The following is a 22,465-nucleotide window of genomic DNA, read 5'->3' as shown; positions in this document are numbered from 1 at the left end:
TGTAAGGGTTTGTGGAGAGCGACATGGGAGTTATATTGGAGATGCAAGTAGTTCTTGATTACAGAAGAGCCGCTCTTATATGTATATGTAGGCGATGACTCCCGCGGGTAGTGACTGAACGTCGGTGTCATCAGTGGGAGCTCTATGATTGCGAAGGACTCATGATTTTGTTTGACTCAGACCGTACACAGTAGTGAGTAGAGTGGCTGATGAATGCACAGCAATATGGATGTAGGGACGAATGTAAAAACTGCCAAACCCAACATGTGATTCATATTGTGTGAAAAGAGATAAAAGATCGATTAGTATACAGAGTGGGTGTACTAAATTTTACGCAGCCTCATGTCTTGTGGCTCAGTCCTGATGAAGCTGCCTTTCTTCTCTCTTGCTTTTTCAGTATACGCTCCAGATGCCATTCTCCATTGAAACTGGGCGCCGTTGTAATTGCTTCCGGGGTCTTCCCCTTCTCTTGTTCCTCGCCGTCCCCTTCTTCTTTCAAGTACCCGTTCTGCATAAGGAAATGTAAAACTGAAGCTGGTCAATAATAGGCCATTCTTATGCACTAACTTGTAACTCACGATTAGCTGTACATCCAAATTTATCATTAAACGACACTTCGCCAGATTGGAAAATAATTTCCTCAAACCATCGTAAGTCTCTTCCAGTCTCTTCCTTTGCTATCACACCATCATTCGTGGCTTTTTGTAAGCCATGCTCCATACACTTTGCGCCGACAGATCCCGAGTTTTGAAATAGTCCATTTATTTTTGGTTTAGCACTTTGGAAAATGACGTAGTAGATAGAAAAAGACCCTGCATCTTCTTTGAACTCTTCGGAAGTATAGGGCCTTCCATATCCTAGCTGGCTTTGTGGTGGTGAAGAATACCAATTTGAAGCACCCGAATGCGGAGACGGTGGATTGAAATGACCCACGCCAGTAAACCCGGAGTTATGAAAATACGTTGGAAGTGTAGATGATCGCACCAGTGGATCTGGTGATGTCGTTTGTTGTTGGCTTGGCCCTGAATTTGGTGGCCACTCTTCGGATGGACTAGGTAACGCTTGCCGCATGTCCTGAGGGTATGTATCCATGGCAAAGAAATGGTTTAGTTTTACTGCAGCTTGTAACGAAGGGCAATATTGAGGATGCGATAGTATCAGCTATAATGTCGCGTTGGGAGTAGAGCAGTATCAAAGACAGAGCTATAATGTGAGGAGAAGCACAGCGGCAGATTCATACCCGGTTACTCATTCATTATGACTTTGTAGATGATTGGTCTTTCAGAAAGAGTCATAAGGCGTCGGACTATCTGACTTGAACACAACTACTGCGACTTTGTGTTTCGACATCAATGGACATCGCGTACCTTAGTCTCTGCAACACAGTTAAAAAATCAGTAGTAGGATAGTTAAATCCTAAGAATGCCTCTATGGGGTTGCAATTATGTAGATGGGTATCAGGTTAATGCTGGTAAGTCGTGTACAGTTTGTGAAATCAACTTCAAGGTGCGCTATCGCGACAGGCTCTAGCGCCTTGGCAGTCACCGTAGTGACCGTACCTTGCAGGCGGCCCTTGCATACCAACTCGCGACTCCTCCCGAGGTTGTCATCGCGATCCATCCACCTGCATCGCTGGCTACTCCCGCGGTTGTAGGTTCAAACGTTGGAGACTCATTTTTACCCCGCTCGGACCATAAGATGACGCGACACCACGCGACTTGTATATATGACCGAGCGACATAAAAGTGTCCGTGACCAGAACCCATCCCACCAGCACTAGGACCCAATATGTCTAAATCGGTGTCAAATCAACAGCAAGCACGGGTACAGAAAGTTTGCACCTTGTGGACGCATGATGACAACTTTTCGAGAGATGAGATCGTGTTCAACGGCGACAAGTTCCCTGAGCTCCCCACCGGTATTGGTTCCCTGCTCCAAATCGTGGCCATCCATACAGACAACGCTATACGCAATTTTCATGCAGGTCCTAAGAGCGCGCATGATGTGGCGTTTCACAAATTTGACACTTGGCCTAGCAGCAGCAATATCCACAGCCATTCGAGAAGACATCGTCGCGACTCAATAACAGTAACAATTGACGAGAATGGTTCGACTATTCCGGGCGGCCGCGATATCGACGCGGATAAGGCGTATGTCTTTGTACCCAAAGTGCTTCCCGCAGACCTCAAGTCAAAGTACCCAAATCTACAGGTAAGGAAGACCTCACATCGACATTCTCTAAAGCTAACATCGTCAAGGTCTCTATATCCGAAAGAATTGCCAAAGTATTCGGATTCCGCAACAGGATGCAAGTAGTGGTTACCGAGGCTGATGAAGATATGCACGAAGCTCACCATGTGGAAATTGTGTTCCGAGACCAGTATCTTGCGCGCGCGGATATGTGGCGTATGGCAACCTCCGAGCTTAGTAAACGCACCGTCTATCGTGGTCAGAGGCTACTGTTTATGGGTACTATCAAGGCGACGATCAAGCACATCTACATTAACGGCCAATCCGTACACTCCGGTTACTTCTCACCCAAGTCCAAACCCATATTTCGCAGCGAATCGGCACGATACACGCTGTTTATTCAGATGTCTAAGGAAATGTGGGACTTTGACACTGAAGGTGCTGGCGAGATCATGTTCAACAAAGTCGTGAGCGGCTTCCTCCCAGATCTGTTCAAAAGATGGCTGAGGATAAACGCACGGCACTTGGTCACTATCATCCTCTTCACACGAATGCAATACGACGGAGAACCTTTGGCAGATCGTCCGGAGGGAACAACAAGCAACAATCACTCCGAACCGCAGTCGGGTAGTTTCAGGGACTACTATCGCGTTGTCGTCAGTGACATGGCCAGTGGTGATTGGATCAATATCCTCTATCAGCTAAAGAAGGAGTTTAGGATGTTCCTAAAGGAAGTCTCTCTCGTCCGCAAGCCGGTGAGGCACGTAAATAATAGCGAGGAACTGGGGTCTGAGGGAGGAGCTACGTACACAGTCGTAGCTGGTAGACCATCCTCGGCAAGTCAGGGAAACATTCTTGAAGCTATCAACCTGGCCGCAGTTCAATTCGCGAAAGATTACATCGACCGCGACCTTGTCCGAACAGGAATCTCTGTCATCGTTGTCTCACCAGGCACTGGTGTCTTTGAGGTAGACTACAACATGCTCAAGTTGACTACAGATACTCTTATTGGATCGGGTATCGGCATCGATTTGGTGTGTCTATCACCAATGCCACTCCATTCTGTGCCTTTGTTCAAATACCGAACACCTAGGTCAGTGTCCGAACTAGAAGCTCAAGAGGAAAAGGATCAGTACCCTTCTGCCGGACCGTTACGTGCAGAGGAAGACAAAACGCCCCGTCAAAGCCAGCCAAATTTTGGCTCATTGTCACGTACTTCAGTCCTACGACATGTTCCAAAAGATGACTCCATAGATACATCTGACGGCTGGAGATTTGCGATGCCTTATTGGGTGGACATCTCCTTTTGGTCGGGCACATCTGAAGAGATTCTGGAACTTACAAAACCACGGAAGGCTGATAAGATCGTGAGAAAATCACGCAAGAAAGGCCGCATCTTTTCCCTGCGATGTCGCTTATACGAACTTCAAATGATGGGTGTGATGGAAAATGAGCTAGGAGACATTGCTATCCCCTACTTGGAGGAAGACCCAATGTATCCTCACCATCTACGAGAGCTGTTTGACCCAAACGAGGAGGGTCTACAAAGAGCACCGGTTGTCAAGCCTTCAGCGCCTGGAGCGGGTTCCTACTCGTCAAGAGGCGATAGAGAGTATACCGATGACCAGTTGGATGAAACCAGGGCTGCTCACAAAGCTTGGATGGAGGCGTACGATGGCGCCGTGTTCTCTACGCTCATGGAAAGGCGCTCTGCGAATCAGCTTCAGCTCCATCAGCGGATGCCAAGCGATCAGCTTTCGAGGGGATCTCCTGAGCAATCCAAGAGCTCACATCTGTCTACTTCTTTCCGCAGCATTAGTACGTCTCTGAGCAAAACAGGCCGCCCTCCTCCAGACACAAGCTTCCCGCAGCTCATGCGTGAAAAGTCGAGGGAAGTAAAGAGTCAGTCTCCGCGAGGGAGTACGTATCGTTTCGCGGACTACAAAAGCGAAGGGGCTCCTCGAGCCGATGTTCTGCAAAGACAAAAGGCCTTGGCAAGAAACAGCGTTAGTATTGACCGTCAATCTGGGCATAAAACAGGTGGATCTGGTGATTCTCAAGATTACCGAGGATTCATGAGGTCAACCCCCAGAGATTCTCCTGCTCCCAGCCGAAGATCCTCGCCTCCCAAGCGAGCAGGTCTTCCTATTGTCAGTGGCAAGGCAGCAGCGCCCGTCAATCCAGAGCTGAAGAGCAGACCTTCCAATTGGTTCTTGAGGCAGATCAGCTTTGGTGGGAAGGCAACACCAGCGCAGCCTACTCTAGGGGACGCCACCATTGACATCAGTCAAGGCAAGGTGAAACCCGCAATGTTGACTGTCGAAAAGAACCAAAAGGGCGCTATTGCTGAGAGGTTAGCCAGTACCCGTCATACCTCTGTTGAGAAAGCGTCGCAGCCGATCGCAATAAAGCCTGCGTCGCGCGCCGGTCCCTTGTCTGCGGAGTCACTAGCTTCTGACCATGCAGGCCGCTCAGTTGAGACTGTAAGGGGCATAACGTCCAGTAGACCTTCTATCACTTCCCAGCCCGGTTCAATTGTCCGAGATCCCGGGTCAACGTTTCTTCTTGCAGGAGCGCGAGGGACAGGAGACCATAAGCCGGACTTATCCTCCAGCGGAGGTGCGAGAGAAGCTCCACGAACCTTGTCTCCTACAAGCGCAATCGCGCCCTGGGCCGTCCTGGTCAATCCTTGCAACCCCAAGAAGAACGCCATCACGTCCAAAAACCAATATCGACGTTGGCACCATGTGTTCCCTAGGACTTTGAGAACTGGTACGGTAAAGTGGAGATCGCTGTGTTCGCCGGCCGCCGTACCGCTCACCCATGAGTGGTTCCCCTCTGTTGACCAGATCGCGACGGAATATAATGAGAGCCCATACAAGATTACGCAGAATGATGATGACGAGATTTTGGAAGCTCCGAAAAGCAGAGAGTCGCTCATAAGAGAGCTTATCGCATTTCGTCTCTCTCATGGGTTCCAAGTCATTGTTGGCTCGTCAGTCGCAGAGTTCTCAGGAAGACAAGAGAAGGCGCTTGCTAGTATACTTGCACCAGACTACATGTCTAACGACGGTGATACCGTTTTCATGAGTGTTGGGAATAATATTCACCAGTTGGTATGTGTAGCTGGAGGGGAAGTAGAGGTAAGACGATACAATCGGAAACCTACCACAGCGTTGGAGTCGTCTGCTGGAGTCGATACGCCCTTCTCGTACAGGCCCTACATTCGTACTGCATTCGAGAGTACTTACGACCCACGGGATATCATGTTGCGCCCACCCCGGAGGGAGTACAACTGGAATATCATTGATACATTCTTGGCGGGCTACCATGACGAGTTTTCTGAGGTCTTACGCTTTTGGAGGGCTCGATTTGTTCTGATCCCAGTCGATATACCCGCTGTGCACAGGCGGCCTTTCCCTATGCAGACAGAAGACTCCGAAGAGGAGATCCGACTAGAAGGTATTCGCAAGCTTACTCAGTTATGGCAGAAGTTCCGATTTATCACCCCCGAGGAGCGTTATTCCCAGCCCGCTTCTGCGTCGAAGCAGAAAGATCCAAACCCACTCGCTATCGAGTATCATACACGTGATCCTTCAGCAGTCGTAGCAGCAGGTCCAGATCACACGCTTCTTAGCGACACTGACAGCGAGTTTCAGACAGCTATCTTCTCCGATGCAGAAAAGTACCACAAGTCGAACATCGACATCAAGAAGCTCGCGGAGGATTTACAGGGTGACAAGGGCATTCAGATGCTTGATCGGAGATGGCATTTGAAACTTCATTACAACTGTTTCCTGGGCTTTGACCTGATCAATTGGCTGCTCTCAAACTTCAAGGACATCGAAACCCGAGACGAGGCAGTAGATTTCGGGAATGAACTCATGAGCAAGGGCCTCTTCCAGCACGTCCAGAGACGACATCAGTTCCGCGACGGCAATTTCTTCTTCCAGATTGCAGCGGAGTACAGAGCTCCCCGAAACGAATCTCGCACGGGATGGTTCGGCATGCGCAAGTCGGACAAGTCAGTACCTTCTACGCCGCTCTCAGAAGCGCCTCGCACGTCGCCTCTGCTGTCAAAGACTATCAAATCGCGACCTGATACTGCAGATTCTTCCTCTACAAGTTCTGGCTCACTAAGAGAGGGTGATAAAACACCGACACGTGCCGATGCTGCTAAACGACAAGTCGTCCTGTCGCGCGTTATGCGTTACGATGTTGATCCCAGGAAGCGTTCATATCGTCCTGAGATCATCTCTCTCCATTATGATCGCCTGCACAACCCCGACAACTGTTATCATATACGCATCGACTGGATGAACGTCACTGCGAAGCTAATCGAAGACGCTATCGTCACATGGGCCACAAGCGTAGAGAAGTATGGCTTGAAGCTAGTCGAGGTACCCATTGCCGAAGTATCGGACATTGTCGACACTCATCCCTTCCGATCGCCATATGTGATCAAGCTTGCTTTGCAGCCTCCTCAAGCTCAGCCAGAAACGATGTGGGATTCTACGAGCTTCTCCCCGCAATACATGAAAACAGATAAATTTGCATACCACAAAGCTCTGTTGCGGAGACTGAACTTTGTGCTGGATATGGAAGCAGCGAGTGCTTTTCCACCAGATATAGATGTTACGTACTCTTGGGGCAGTCCAGACTACAAGTATACGCAGTTCATCCATCGGAGTGGAGGAGTCCTGGCACAGATCACAGACGAGGGCGACTTTCTTCTGCTAGCAAACCGCCTGGCACACAACCGCGGCAAGGACAACAGCAGAATTCGACACGTAGATCCTTATGAGCATAAGAAAGCGACTACAGATGGCAGCCAAAGCAGCCGTTTGCCGTCTACACCGGCAGTGGAACGTGGCAACCCACATCGCAGCCCCTTCGCCAGCCCTCTAGCTCGACCAGTTCAAGATGCTAGTCTCCTACACACAGCACTTTCCTTCCACGACGTAAAGTCTTCAACTGCAACTACGCCGCCCCTTGTGCCAGCGGCTACGGTGACCCCCGAACAAGTCAAAGAGGAAGTTGAAGCGTTCTGCTCGAGTGCCTCTCTCCTTGCTACCTTCTACGCTGATGCCTTCCGCCACGCTCCATCGCCTTCACCACGCATTACACCAGTGTCAGAGGAGAAGATACCAAGTCTGGGGTTGCCACCGGCGATTTGGATTAGGGACGCTAGTCCGGCCACTGGCGGCTGGACGTTGAGTAGTACATTTGGAGGAACTAGCGGTATCGCTGGCCGTAGGCAGGGCAGCGAGGGAAGCATGTCAAACATGAGTAAGAGAGGCAGCATTGTAGAGGGCATGGACTTTGCTCCGAGACGGGATGGGAGTCTTGGAAGTGCCGGAGGGAGGAACATGGCACGCGATAGTGATGATAGGGCGTAGACATGAGCTGAGTCTCGACAATACTTATTTTGGGGAACTGGTGTTTGTATTGATAATTGGAAGTGTTTCAGCACGAGGTCGCATGTACTTGTTGCTATGAGAATTTTAAATGATGTTTATACCGCTCATGTGCTTTGCACATGGTGCGCTGGAAATGCACGTTCAGCTTCGTCTTGGAGTTCCATTCGGTTTTTTGGTCTGCTCAGCATGAGGGATTTGATCTTAGGTTTCGAACACTCTTACTTTTTTATTGGTTGCCTTATCTACGACTTTTGATATTCAATGGTAATGTTGCCAAAAGCATAAATTTTATTATCAGATGAGTTCTCCAAGCATTTTACTCGAAATAACCAGTTTTGGAATACAATGTAAATTTTCAAGAAGGGCCAGGAAGGAAAGAGGGGAGAAGCAGAGTAGAGGTATATATTTTCTATGTCCCTATATGCCTATAATGATGTAGAATGTGTTGTGATTTTCCAGAACATTGAGCTTTCTCAAGACGGTTTTCAAGCAGAGCAACATACGTGAGATAAAGAAGCGTTTTAGGAAGTAATAGAGAGGAAGAAAATGGGAGAGATAGAGAGTGAGTAAAGAGACATATTTCCACAGCCCCAAATGCCTAGAGTTGTTGTACAATTTGTGTATTTTCTAAGAACGTTCCGTTATTCGAAGCCTGTTTTCAAGCAGAGCAACATGTGGGCGCGGATATTGTGTTTTCTAAACAGAACAGCACATACGGGGAATGGCTAAGTTTTTAAGAAGACATAGCCGGATTTTGTATGCATTTCTGGTATTTTCAAGTAAGTTGCGGTATGTTTTGGAAAAAGTAGTAGTGTAGGAGAAAGCTTTCAGGTTCTGGAAAAGACGGTAGATTTTATGGTTGGACCGCCGCCGCAGACATGGGTCCGTCCATGGACTTTTTTGAAACATTTGCTTGCAATTGCATTCTTTTGGTTATTTCGAGCGCGGCTATGATGCAGTAATGTAGGAGAGTAGGTTCGGCTGCTGGAACAGAGAGTAGGAGTTTTATAGTAAGACCGATAGGGCGGATATTTCGGAGATCACTAACTCTTTGATACATTGATCATCGTAATCTTCATTTTGAGTATTTTCCACGCAACGAACATGTAGTAAAGAACAAGAGGTTTCCAAGTTCTGGAAAAAGATGGGAGGTTTTATCGGGGCAGGCACCGGCGCCGCAGACATCAATGCGTAGTTGACTCGCTTTGAAACATATGAGCAGTATGTATGTGTTTTGTACTTTCAGCGCGATAGAGAGGTGGTATTTTAGGAGGTTTCCAAGCTCTGGGAAAGACGGTAAATTTTTAGAGTAGCATTGGAGCGGTAGACATGAGGGATACAGCTTGCAGATTTTTGAGCAAGTTAAGCGGTGTGTAGGCTTTAGGTATTTCTATCGCGACGAGGAAGAAGGACTATAGGAGGTTTCCAGGTTGTAGAAAAGACGGTAAATTTTATAGCTCACCGTTGGAACAGACATTTGGGTCTTGCTCGTCTCTTTTGGCACACATGCAATCTTGTTTCAACTTTTTTAGAATTTTTAGCACGCGCTGATTATTTCGTATGAAAAGAAAAGAGTTATAGAAGAAAAGGTGAGTTTTATAGTACTACCGACGCCGCCGAACCTCCGGGACACAGCTAGGATTTGTGGCAGCACCGAGGCAGCAGAACATCCAGAAAGCGCCCAGGAATTTTGGCATGCATCAACAGGGTCAACATTTTGACAATCTCCAGCGCGCCGGACATTCAATGAGATTTTTGTAATTTTGGGTTCTTAGTTCTTTCCGCATATTACACGTTGCTCTTCCTGATTTTTAGTGAAAGAGTGAAGTGAGATTTCTTCAAGAAAGGTGGAAAGAAGAAGAGGAGCACAAAGGTGCTGGTCATGTAGCGTATGTCTAGTATTTTCGAGGTTTCCACTCTCCTCCACACATATATCTTTCGTTCGGGTCGTTTTAGTAGAGGAACACAGTAGTAGGTGGTATGAAGAAGGTAGAAGGAACAAGAGGCTTTAAATACAAGTCAGGCGCTAGTGGTCGGACATTCATTTAGTTGGCGTGTTGACGTTTAAGAATTTTGGAATGTCTAGAAGATGTTTTTGCAGATATGTGAAATTGTCTCTGTGAGCATACTGCCCCATAAGATGAAGGTTCTCTTTTTTTATCTCCCTGTAGTCACTGCTGTACTGATGTTCGATGAAAGAAAAAGTAAAGCCTTTTAGTTAGGTAATTTTGGAAAATCCGGAATCCTCTCACACATAGGGGCTTTCGCCACCATTTTCTGCTACACGGGTTTCTCGGTGGAATAACCCAATTTTTAATGCTAGAAGTCCAGACTCGAACCAACCATCGGAGTGCTGACCTTACCATTTTGAAAAAAAGAAAAAGAAAGAGAGGGGAAAGGTCTTTTATATACGCACAATCGCGGACGCGCAGAGATGCTAGCATATGCAGTCTCCACGGGCTGCACATATGCGCCTTTCATTGCTTTTTTCTTTCCGTTTTTCTGTCATAAACATGACGACAGGACCAGAATAAAGTCATCCGTCACATTTCTCCACATTTTAAGAATGAAAATAGAAATGAAAACACCAGATCTGCCCATGAGCCTGTTGCTTAAGAGTTTGTGTCGAGACGCGGTGAGAGCCTTCACTAGTATTCACGGTGAATCAGGCTTCCCGTGCTCTGATTGGCCAGGCACTGATTAGTCAGCTGCTCCGTGCGCGCACCATAGATATTCTCCCTTCTCCCGTAGCTCCAATACAACAAGTTCACGCACGTTTCTCCACCTTCATCAGGTTATGAGCCCTCCTCTATCACGATAAAGTGCTCTAGAGGTGCGATTTCCGCAGCAGCAGAACCGATCAGTTGAACACAACATCAGTCACTCGCGCGACGACGACGACGATAAAGTCACGATGGCGCCATCCACAGCGATGGACGCGATCCCAAAGCTACAAGCAGATGGTAGCAACGCTTACCACTGGGAAGCAGCATTGAAGCTGTACGCAAATATTCACTCTATCGGAGGTCTACTCGACGGCAGCTACATGGTCACATACCCAGAAACACCTCACTATCAAACTGAACCGACAACTACGTCATCGGCATTCAACACGCCACAACTTCTGCTTGACGCTCAACAACGCGTACGAGCCCACAACAAAGAAGTTACTACACAGTACGACAAAGACTGTGAGCTCTATCGTATCTACAACTCCCGAGAATCGTCTCTCACCTTGGCCATACTTAATACAGTACCAAGATCAGTATGGGACAACGTCATGAACCTGCCTACTGTAAGGCAGAAGTACGAAGCTATTACCGCACGCTATCGTGAACAAGGCGTCACTGAAGAGTGTACTATCTGGGCAGATTTCTTCAAGCTGAGAGCTCAAGACTGCCCCTCTACAGCCAACTTCACCGACAAGTTCAAAGCAGGACTTGCAAAGCTTGACGTCATCGCAGACTGTAAGCTATCTAACAAAGCTCGAGTGTATCAGTTCATTCTTGCTATCAACAACGCCTACCCGGACTACGGACGCGATCGCCGCGCTGATCTGCGCCGCAACGTTACTCTGAACGTCGATCGCATGTGTAGCGAGCTTATTGACGAGGCCCGCCGCGACGACCCAATCAAGACCATTAACACGTCTATCCGAGCTTCTGGGGGTGACAACAACCGCAGTCAGCCTCTTAGTGATAACAACGACGCCAACAGAAGCGCCACCCGTGGCCGCGGCAATCGAGGCAATGGGCGAGCCCAGCGCGGACGAGGTAGAGGTTCTGAGGGTGCGACTCAGAGACCTACAAATACCTCCCCATACTGCAAGCACTGCGACTGCAACCATACTGGAGGAGGTGATAACTGCTGGTACACCTTTCCTCACCTCGCCACTGAAGCCTGGCGTCAGCGCCAAGCTCAACAACAAGGCAAACAACAGCCTACTAGCACCAACGCCGCAGCTATTAATGCTGAAGGCTTTGCCTTTACAACGGTTCATTTGTCAGAGAAGGTACAGAGTCTCACCAAGGAGACCTCTAACTTCAAACAACGATTCATTATCGATACTGGAAGCAGCGATCACATCTGCAATGATCGCAGCAAGTTCCAAATTCTACACGACACTGCTCCTGCTACAATTAATACTGGAGCCGGACCTATTACTGCTAAGCAGGTAGGTACCATTCAGATCACTGTCGTCACGTCAGAAGGTGTACTCAACAAGGTCTCCTTCACTAACGTGCTATACGCTCCGGACATGTTTGTATCAGTCCTCTCCCACTCTAAACTACGAGCGAAAAATCTCTATTACCACGGCTGGGACAGCAAGCTGTACCTCATGCCATCACAACAAGAGATCGCCTTCACACCTGAGATCGACAAGATCCCTACGCTCCTCCTCGCCAACACAGAGCTTGAGGCAGCTCGCGCGTTTGCCTTTGCAACCGCCGCAACCACCAACCCAACAGGTGTACTCGCTCCCTATCGCGAGATTACTCTCCAAGAGCTCCATGAGCTGTTTGGCCATGCCGACCCCAAAGCTCTTAAGCTTCTTGTCGCCAACACCACCGGCCTACGTCTCACTACAACACAGGCATTCTCATGCGAGGCCTGCATGTTATCCAAATCGAAGAAGCAGATCTCACGACGGTCTCCAGCCCGCTCAACCACGTTCCTCCATCGTATTCATATCGATATCGTTGGACCAGTGACGCCCGAAGGTGTCAACGGTGAGCGCTACTGGATACTGTACACCGACGACTACTCACGATACCGCTGGATTGATTTCACAGACTGCAAAGCAGCAATCACATCTAAGCTTATACAACACCTGGACAAGATGGAAACTCAACACCACGTTCGAGTGTCGATCGTTCACATGGACAACGACAACATGTTCCTCAACCAGACGACTGGGCGTTACTTCAAGGACAAAGGCATCATCTCCGAGCCTTCCACCGCCTATACACCCCACCAGAATGGAGTCGCTGAAGCCAGCAACTACGTAGTGGAGGTCCGAGCGCGCACAATGATTTTGGCAGCGCCTCACATATCTAAGACATACTGGCCATACGCAGCCCAGTACTCCATCGACGTCCTTAATCATAGCGTCAGCTCTGCTGTACCAGACAGTAAGACACCAAGACAGCTGCTATTTGAGCACATGAAGGTTGCAAACCCTGTGCCTAATCTATGCTCCTTCCGCACCTTCGGAGAAGCTGGGTACGTCCATCAACCAGTACAGCGACGAGTTCAGAGCGCCAAGTTTGAACCACGATCGGTCAAGATGTACTTCGTCGGTCGAGAAGGATCACGGATCTACCTTATGTGGGATCCAGTCACACAGTCCATACACCGTACGAGCAGTGTTGCTTGGCCTAAACACGACGTCAAAGCTGTAGTCCAAGAAGACACAGCTACAACCAAACCGGATCAATGCTTCTATATCCAAGATCCACCGCCAGCACTAGATCCCTCTTCATTTCCACACCATGAAGTCTCTCTCCCGGAGCAAGGTAGTGGTTATGTATTTGACGGACTAGAGGCTGAAGCGCAGTCTAGCTTTGACTTTGACGCGGACATTGACAACTATAACAGTCTTACCGAGGTTGCTAATGCTCGAGCAACACCTCAGCGTCGGGATACATCCCAAAACGCTCCACGTCACGACGAGATCAGTGCATCATTTGATGCCCGTAACATACTCGATGGACGTCGTCGCATCACTCGACCGCCCAACCGATACGCGGCAGTCTCTCGTTGCTTTGCTACGGCAATTACAGAGGCAACAACAACAGACTTACCGCCTGAGCCTGCCACACGCAAGGCAGCACGCCTTCATCCATACAGCAAGCAATGGATCGCTGCTGAAGATGAAGAGCTCGTATCACTCGACCAGAATGGCACATGGGAGACCACAACCACGATCCCTCCCGACGTATACGCCCTGCCTACTAAGTGGGTATACAAATACAAAGTCAAGGACGATGGACAACTCGAGCGCTTCAAGGCTCGACTGGTTGTCTGTGGCAATAGGCAGGAGACCGACTTCTGGCGCGAAACCTACGCTGCAGTAGCTCGCGCAACTACACTGAAAGTCCTTCTCGCCCTTGTCGCAACCGAAGACTTAGAATGCGAGCAAGCAGACGTTGTTACCGCCTTTCTCAACGGTAAACTAGACAAAGACGAAGTAGTCTATGTCCGCCTGCCAGACGGACGCAAAGCCAAGCTTATCAAAGCTTTGTACGGCCTGCGCCGCTCACCACGCCTCTGGTACAATGAGCTATCGAGCTATCTCAAGGGTATCGGCTTAGATCCTTTAGAGTCAGATCCATGTGTCTTCAAACACCTAGACGGCAGTCTTATCCTTGCGTATGTTGATGATATCATCTTCATCACAGCTACGAAGCAACGCATGAAGGAGATCAAAGAGGCTGTATACAAGAAGTACAAGTGTCGAGATCTAGGACCAATCTCTCACTACCTAGGTCTCCGGATCCGACGCTCACGACCATCCCGACTCATCGAGATCTCAATGGAGTCATATGTCGACAAGCTTGTAGAGGAGTATAGTCGTCAACACGCGCTCCCTCGCTACACGCCGCTTGATACCTCAGTACTCAAGTTGAAGCTGCGATCTCCAACTGATCTTGCAACTCAACAACAAATTCAGAACTACCAAAAGGTTATTGGCAAGCTGCTGTATCCAGCAACCCAACTGCGAGCCGATATATCCTTCCACGTCGCCTATCTCGCCCGCGCTATGAGCAATCCAACTCAACAACACTACGAGTACGCAATCCAGATCATCGACTATCTCAAGACCTTCAAATCTCTTGTAATGAGCTATCGAGCTACATCTCCACACGCACGCATGCCTATCACCATGTATGCGACATCATACGATGACAACAAGAACAACACTAATCCTACGCTACACCTACATGGCTACAGCGACGCCTCATTTGCTGACGGCGAGGACCGCAAATCAACCTCCGGATACTTGTTCAAACTTGCTGGAGGTACTATCTGTCACAAGTCAGTCAAGCAAAAGCTAGTTACAACCTCAACAACTGAAGCTGAGTACGTTGCTCTTACCTACGCCGCTAAGGAGGCTACCTGGCTGTACCGTCTGCTACACCAGCTCGGTTACAACGGTACAGATACCCATCCTATCCTTATCTACGGAGACAACGCTCCATCTATACAGCTACTACACTCAGAGGGTCATCACGAGCGTACAAAGCACGTCGATATCTACTACCATTACATCAAGGATCAAGTCCGCGACGGCAACCTCTACGTAGAGCATGTACGAACTCATGAGATGGCTGCTGACGGCCTCACGAAACCTCTTGAACGACAAGCCCACAGCAGGTATCTACAACAGCTAGGCCTTACGACTCCAACTATCGAAACAAAGGACTACAACAAAGGTGGATAGAGCAGGACTATCAGGTCCTGTGGGGGTGTGTCGAGACGCGGTGAGAGCCTTCACTAGTATTCACGGTGAATCAGGCTTCCCGTGCTCTGATTGGCCAGGCACTGATTAGTCAGCTGCTCCGTGCGCGCACCATAGATATTCTCCCTTCTCCCGTAGCTCCAATACAACAAGTTCACGCACGTTTCTCCACCTTCATCAGTTTGAAGTATAAAAGAAGAAAGCCCAAGTATTCCTCAGCCATGACTCTACTCTCTGGTGCTATTGGAAAGTTGGAAAAATCTCCTCTCCCACCACATAGGATTTTAGTCCATCGATCTTTTGACACCCCACTCCCCAATCCCACACATAACAACACTAGATGTTCATTTTAGAAGAAGATAGATCCCGTGTGATACAAAGGAAGGACAACAGCAGCCCAGGACGAGACTTTTATACACTCCCAGGCTAATGCGTACGAACGAAAAAGCCGCAGAGCCATAGAGAAACTCTATGAGGGCTTTGGCAATAGTTTTTACGGAAATTTTAGTAGTTCCCAGAAATTCTGATATTCGTATGCTGTTTTATTAAAGGACGCCGCGGGCGCAACTTCTCCTTCCCATGATCTGGCACTCGTGAATTTTGGAAGATCATGGCAGGGGTCTTGCTCGTTTTTTCAGGATAGATGGGACCCCAATAGCTAGTATTTCGAAGAAACAGGAATGAAAATATTGTAGAGAGATTTTCGGAACATATAGAACCTTACCATTCATTTTTCAAGAAAGCAGAACCTCCTTCTCATCCGCTGGACAAAACAAAGGGGGGGGGGGGTTTCTAGAAATCTATCGTCTTTCCCGATGCATCTCATTTTCGAGCTGTTTAGAAATATCGAGTAGAAAGTTTGTAGTAATAGAGGAAAGAAGAAGAGACTTAGCATATCTGTAGTTTTTATATCCCTCGTCTCAGCCGCCCATACACTGCTTTGGTTCACGTTTTAGAAAGACTGTGTATCAAGTAATTTTCAAGGAAAGCAGAATCTTCTCCCTCTTATTCTGGGGCGCTATGTGTATTTCCGAGTTCTCTCGTCTTCCTCGCTCCATCGAAATCTTCCATGCCTTATTTAGAGATACTGGGGAGGAAGTTTTTGGTAGTATAAGAATAAAGGGCTGTTTCAGTATAGTCGTTGTTTTTAGAGCTCGCTCGTCTCCCACCCCATACAGCGTCTGCATAGATATTTAGAAATATCGTAAACCGACTTGTTGACACGGCAAAGGTGTCGAATACTAGCAGTCGTTGCAACGAACAAAGTGTATAGTATTTGATTAGTAGTGAGCAAGAGCTGGATGGAGAGATCTCCATATGTACGGTTGCGAGCTAAGCGGGAAGCTTGGTCTAACTAGTGGTCCAAGCTTCCGGCCCGGAAAAACTCGCCGGGCTGGCTGTACGCGCATGTTCCGACACGACTCTGTAGTGCTGAAAGATAAGCTGGAAGTCCCTGGTACCCCTGAGGTTTTTAGATCTCTCCCCCCCACCACATGCTTGGCGATCGTGCGGCATTTTGTTTTATAAATAACGGGTAGTTATGTGGTAAGTTTTAAAGAAAGCAGGATCTCCTCATCATCCTGAGGGCTAGGAATTTTAAACTTTCCCTCTTCCACATTACTCCGTTACCATTTTGTTTTAGAAATATCGCAAAGAAAGCTTTTCAGTGTGGAAGAAAGGAAGGAAGGAGAAAGCGTGCAAGAGGGTGCCTTTTATATGTGTTCTTACACAATAGGCACGTGATAGTAGAGATTCAAAACGGTAGTGTATCATTGATATGACTTGGTGTTGTGTTTTGCCATCTATCTTCTGCACACGTGACCATTCTCATAGCTCCCGAGTTGCGCGTTTTTGATCTCGCGTCTTCCACCACGAAGATCATACATGCACCCGGGGGGTCATAAAATACTAGTGTAAAAAGGCCAGTGTAGTCGCCAGATACTGCTTACCCACACCGTCAAGTACTTATGTCACCCACGTGCATGTGTGTTTTGGTGATCATATACGTAAACGTCGTAGGACGCCTCATTTCAAAAGAACCGCCGATACCACACACCCGAGCGAGACACAACAGCAGCCTCACTTATCCTTCTCCTTTTCCTTTCTAACCAGCATAACCACAACCTCCTTTCCACCACCAACACACATACACACACACACAAAAAAATTATGAAAATCGTACAAGGTCACCCCGTCCCACCCCCTACCGCGCACGTTTCAATCATGACATCATGGCATTGTTTACGTGTCATGGATCTTGGTTTTGCGACCTCCGTGCGGGGGAGTCTAGATGTGGGCATGGGTAAATGCGGCACGTGTGTTTTGGTGAGCATCTGTGCGTTATTTGTGGATAGTGGGCTCCCGTTGCTGGCACGGTTGCCGGCACACACACGGTTGTTGTTGGCACGGTTGCCTGTCCGTGTCGATGCTCGTACCCGGGGGTGTGACGTACGTGTTCAATAAATTGGGGATAGTTAATAACGTTTTTCGATCGAAAAAGATACAGTACGAATCGGGTTAATGACAATAACAACCAACATCCTAAGTTCACATAAGATAACTAGTAGATATGTCGTTAATTATAGCGCCCATCAAGAGTGCACGTATACAATGTAACGTAAAATAACATGCAAGATATTTGTTTCCCAGATGAAAAAAAGATAAGATGCATAAATGGTATATGGTCGTTGCTCTCACTCCAAAGAGGACAAAAACCAAGAAAACGACGACAGCAATAACAACAGTGATAGCAACAAGAAGGGAAAATCGTCAATCAATTCATTACACCAAGAAAGGAACAAGAAAAGAAAAGAAAAAGGCTAGGATACAACGTTCATACCCAAGCCCAAGAATTCGAATAAAATTGGGTTGCCGGCAACGGCTATATATGCGATGCCTGTTTAAAGATGTTAGTGCAGAAAGGTGTCTGACGACAAGGGCAGAACGTACCAGTGTATACAATCAACTTTGTAACAACTTCAACATCGTACCGTACGCGTGGCTTCGTAAGCTTCATAAAGATCTCGCGCTTCTCGTTCTCTTCCTCCGAGGAATTCTGTTGTTCCTGTTTACGCTTCTGATTATACTCGTCGCCTGCAACGTCCGTGTCACTATCCGGCGGTGTAGTAGTGGAGTTCTTTTTGTCAAAACCCATCTTGCCCGTTCCCATCATCTGCTCATACGAGTGTACGCGCGAAGCCATTGGTGTAGGAAGTAGGCCGGCACCAAGGAGCGGGTCACCCTTTTCTATCGTGGGCGTGTTGACGACTGAAGGCGTCCAAGCCGAGTCTTCGGGAACGGCGCCGTCTAGCGAGTTTACGCTTTCGCGACGCCGGCGGTTGCGGTACGCTAGTGTCTCGTATGCGTCCGCGGCGGATTGTGGACCCACGGAGACGGAACGTTTACGCGGGTGGGCGAGGTTCTTGAGCATGTGTGGTAGCTCTGACGCAGGTGGAATTAGGTTGTCGTCGTCGGTAAAGGGTTTAATGGACTTGTATTTGGAGGCATTTAGGAAGAAGGCGCGTGGCATGTTCCAGCGAGCCTGTTCGAGGATGCGGAAAATGGGGGGCAGAATTGTGAATAGTGCGGGCTTCATGGTGGCCCTCCAGACAAAGATGACGACTACGCCCAGGAGAATACGGATGGTCGCTTTGACAAGTCCCATCTCTTGTAGATCAAAAGGCACGGAAGAGGGATACGCGTCCTTCAAGGCAAAGCCAGTCTGCGCGTAGTGCCATGCCCCAATGTTGATGCCTATGACAACGCCAGCGAACGACACACTGTCGTCGTAGCATGGACAATCGTCGGCTGGTTCGGGGTGAATGCGGACCAGGACACAGACGGCCAGAGTTACGATGAGGATATCGATATAGGAGCCGCTGAAGACGAACGAGTCCAGCCAGTCACCGTACACGAGTTGGATTGCGGTGATGAGGGCACCCATTATACTGCCTACAATTACATCTAAGAAACCGTGCATGCCGCAATATAGGCGACCGGCGATGATGGAAAGGGCGTAAAAGTAGAAGAGGGCCTGTAAACCCATGTTCCAGTTTGAATTGTCCTGCTCGGCCGACTGGCGCAAGGTGTAGATGGCATAGAATGCGACTGATACTGCGTTGGCGGAGTGAGACGAGGGGAAGCCGTATTCAAGGGCGGCGGAGCCCGACATTGAGATGCGGGCCAGAGGCGGCGATAGTGGCCTGGGTAAGCAGAGCATGTCTTTGAGGAAACCGGTCACGTAGACGCCTGCAGCGAGCATGAAGACAGTCCTATGCACGTCAGACGTCGCACCATGATAATGACAGCAGGCGACCTACGCTCGGCCAATGCTAGTGTAGCCACACCAGAACTGGATGGGCAAGAAGACCATGAAGAAGGTGTGGGTGCCTAGGTTCGCCGTATAGGCAAAGTACGAGTCGAGTGCGGGCGAGCGCAGGGTGTCTTGTAGTAAGGCAAGCCATGGCGTCTCCCAGCGCACAATGGGGATGAGGCGATTGCGCAGGGCATTCCGCCATTTGGGCAGGTTGCTGGCGTAGTGGTCAAAGTCCCTATTCCCCGCGTCCAATTTGGGGTCCTTTGAGGTGGGATTCACAGAAGTGGCAAGAGCATGGTGATGGTGGTGGTGGGTAGTGTCGGAATGGGTAAGCGGAACGGCTTTGGGCGCATCATGTTGCGGACACATGGCTATCGAGCCTATACAAGTCGCAGTCGCAGTCGCGGGCTCGTCGAGGCAATCGCTCGTGCATATCCAGGCGGGTGTTGTTGGGCAGGTCGGAAGGCGTTAGGCGTCTTCGTATGAGGGTGAGGCTGTGCGCGGGCGTGTAATCTGCAATCTGCATGCAATCGCTCGATAGAATTGGACAGGGACAGGCCGCCTTTCTAAGCAGCCGTGGCAGCAGCAGTGGCACTTTGGCAGCTGAAACTTGGTTCGGCCGCGCTAGTTTTGGCGAACGGCTGATGGTCGCCCATGGGTAGCCAGGGTAGCGTCGTTGCCATATGCGACCAGAGCACTGCCAACAATCAACACCCACACTCTTAAGCCCCGACCACTCGCTCCCCACAACCACACCAGCGACAAACTCCATCTTCGCCCATCTTATTGATACCCAATACCCGTCGCCTGAAACAACCAAGCAAACACCGAGTCCACGACTGAACACCAAACATGGCCACCACTCCCTCGCAAAACTACGACTATCTCAGACGCAAGCAGAGCACAAAGGCCACCGTTCCTAGCATCACACCTGTCCGCGGCCACGCCCGGACGCCGAGTGAGCGCAATAGCAACGGCACAGTCAGCTCGTATGGAACTACCAACACGCGCGACACTGCCATCACGGAGCCCCCGGCCTACTCTAAGAAGCTCGTCGTCGTCGGCGATGGCGGTTGCGGCAAGACATGTCTGCTGATCAGCTACAGCTCCGGCAACTTCCCAGAGGTAAGGCACTCACCGCCCAACACTGACATGTCATATGATGCTAATTGCGACCAGAAATATGTACCAACAGTCTTCGAGAACTACATCACCCATACGCCCCATCCGCCCACGGGCAAGATGGTTGAGCTGGCCCTGTGGGATACCGCCGGCCAAGAAGAGTACGACCGCCTGCGACCCCTCTCCTACCCAGAGACAGACGTCATCTTTGTTTGCTTCGCCATTGACTGCCCCAACTCACTAGAAAACGTCATGGACAAGGTAAGCCTGACCACCCACACCATCTCCCCCCTGCTTCCTCACTAACACCCTCCAGTGGTACCCAGAAGTGCTGCATTTCTGCCCAACAACACCGCTCATGCTCTTGGGTCTCAAGTCCGACCTGCGCAACAAGAAGAACTGCATCGAGCTACTCAAGACACAGGGTCTAACGCCCGTCACCACCGAGCAGGGTCGTGCCGTCGCAAAGAAAATGGGCGCTGCCTACATGGAGTGCAGTAGTAAAGAGCAGGATGGTGTAGAAGAGATCTTCGACATGGCCGTCATAATGGCCGTCGGCGAGGAGCAAAGGGAGGAAGAAGAGCGCCGCGTGGGCACCGCAAACTCGTCATCGAGAGGGAACACATCGAATTATCCCGCGGGAGTCGTCAAGAAGAAGAAGCGCAGCGGCTGCAAGGTCTTGTAATACAAGCCTTACCATCCGTGTGTTTATCGAGAGGAGCGCAATTCGAGATTCACGACGCTGGACGACACGATCAAGATGTTTAATGACCGCTTACGGCTCACCTCCATCACGGTCCTGACATGTTCTGCTTCCTTCTCCACTTTTTATAGGGAAGCCTTCTCATGTATATGGGCGGCGGCGTTTTTCTTCTTTCCTTTTCCTCTTTCTGGTTTTTCCTTTGGCACGACAACGGACATAGCGAGTCCAAAAGCCCCATAGCAGCATTTCCTTCGTGTATCTGTATCCGGTATTTAGTTGAGCGCATAGCAGGAGCGGGGCTTCACTTTGCTCACCCAAGAAGTAAATGAAGCAATTTTTTGGATAGTCAGTTTTCGATGTAGTAATGTCTTGTAGTGTAGTGAAGTATGTAGTAATGCCCTGACTCGAGTTTTCTCCTGTGCTTTGGGTACCTGCATCTTCCTTGCTTTTTCATAGGGCCCCCGCATATGATGAAACGATCCCTTGGAGTCTTTCTGTTGCAAACGCAGACTTGATCATCGTAAAGTATGTCCGTTCTTTCTCTTGCAATCGCATGGTCTTGGATATTGCATGACATGTAGTCTATTTATGTCTTCCTTCATTCCTGTTAGTAGCACCTTCCCAGATACATGCGCATGTTCTGAAGCCTCTCTTTTCCATTCGCATTTGGGTATCGTAAAGTATAGAATAACGCCGTGTTCTGCATTCACTACTTCCGTTCCTCCGGCACTTCCGTCTCTCCTTCGGCCTCGGTCGCACCTTCCTGAGCACCCTCTGGCTGTTCGTTTGGATCCTTGGCCATGACGTTTTCGAAGTGACTCCAGAGTGATTCCACGGGCGCAAACTCGTTTCCCACCGACGTGACCTCTTCGAGCGAGCGGTTTAGCTTGTTGATGTTTTGTAGCACGACTTCTAGACTCTGTTGCGGTTAGTGTCTTGATGCGGTGTAGGATGATTTTCTAGTCAATTAACATACTTGGGCAATCTCCGTGACGAGCATCTCGCGTTGTTGCTCGTAATATGACTTTGGGGCCGGCATGTCCTCTTTTGGAACGGGGAAGTAAGGTGGTGGCATCTTGACTGTGTTTATTCGCGTTGTTGCACTCCCATCTCATCATGTCGATGTTGCGGGAATCTCGGGGGTGCCTTGCCAACCCCGGTCACGCTAGCTAAGCGACGCTGCAGAAAAGTCGAGCTCGACCTCATCTCTTTCTTTTCCTCAAGCTTTCACGATGAAACCACACTGAAAGGTA

The 22,465-nt window shown here is 49.2% G+C and overlaps 5 protein-coding genes across 5 annotated transcripts; 3 read left to right on the top strand and 2 right to left on the bottom strand.

Moving 5' to 3' along the window:
- Positions 1-1,788: 1,788 nt before the first annotated feature.
- Positions 1,789-7,589, top strand: PtrM4_035300 (DUF3608 multi-domain protein; the record flags this gene model as incomplete). The annotated part of the gene is made up of 2 exons (XM_066104108.1): positions 1,789-2,211; positions 2,259-7,589. 2 exons carry the CDS (start codon positions 1,789-1,791, stop codon positions 7,587-7,589), a joined length of 5,754 nt encoding a protein of 1,917 aa, XP_065966310.1.
- A 2,935-nt stretch (positions 7,590-10,524) lies between these two features.
- Positions 10,525-15,054, top strand: PtrM4_035290 (rve multi-domain protein; the record flags this gene model as incomplete). The annotated part of the gene is made up of 1 exon (XM_066104107.1): positions 10,525-15,054. One exon carries the CDS (start codon positions 10,525-10,527, stop codon positions 15,052-15,054), a length of 4,530 nt encoding a protein of 1,509 aa, XP_065966309.1.
- A 2,837-nt stretch (positions 15,055-17,891) lies between these two features.
- PtrM4_035280 (PgpB, Membrane-associated phospholipid phosphatase) lies at positions 17,892-19,756 on the bottom strand (the record flags this gene model as incomplete). Its single annotated transcript, XM_001939344.2, has 3 exons — positions 17,892-17,968; positions 18,022-19,343; positions 19,392-19,756. The coding sequence occupies 3 exons, from the start codon at positions 19,754-19,756 to the stop codon at positions 17,892-17,894; spliced, it is 1,764 nt and encodes a 587-aa protein (XP_001939379.1).
- A 483-nt stretch (positions 19,757-20,239) lies between these two features.
- On the top strand, positions 20,240-21,194 carry PtrM4_035270 (GTPase SAR1 and related small G protein; the record flags this gene model as incomplete). Its single annotated transcript, XM_001939343.1, has 3 exons — positions 20,240-20,512; positions 20,567-20,770; positions 20,826-21,194. The coding sequence occupies 3 exons, from the start codon at positions 20,240-20,242 to the stop codon at positions 21,192-21,194; spliced, it is 846 nt and encodes a 281-aa protein (XP_001939378.1).
- A 727-nt stretch (positions 21,195-21,921) lies between these two features.
- On the bottom strand, positions 21,922-22,287 carry PtrM4_035260 (putative dash complex subunit dad1 protein; the record flags this gene model as incomplete). Its single annotated transcript, XM_001939342.2, has 2 exons — positions 21,922-22,131; positions 22,189-22,287. The coding sequence occupies 2 exons, from the start codon at positions 22,285-22,287 to the stop codon at positions 21,922-21,924; spliced, it is 309 nt and encodes a 102-aa protein (XP_001939377.1).
- Positions 22,288-22,465: the final 178 nt, after the last annotated feature.

The sequence above is a fragment of the Pyrenophora tritici-repentis genome, chromosome 1 (genome assembly GCF_003171515.1).
Source record: "Pyrenophora tritici-repentis strain M4 chromosome 1, whole genome shotgun sequence".
NCBI lineage: Eukaryota > Fungi > Ascomycota > Dothideomycetes > Pleosporales > Pleosporaceae > Pyrenophora > Pyrenophora tritici-repentis.
This window is presented reverse-complemented; position numbering and strand designations above follow the sequence as displayed.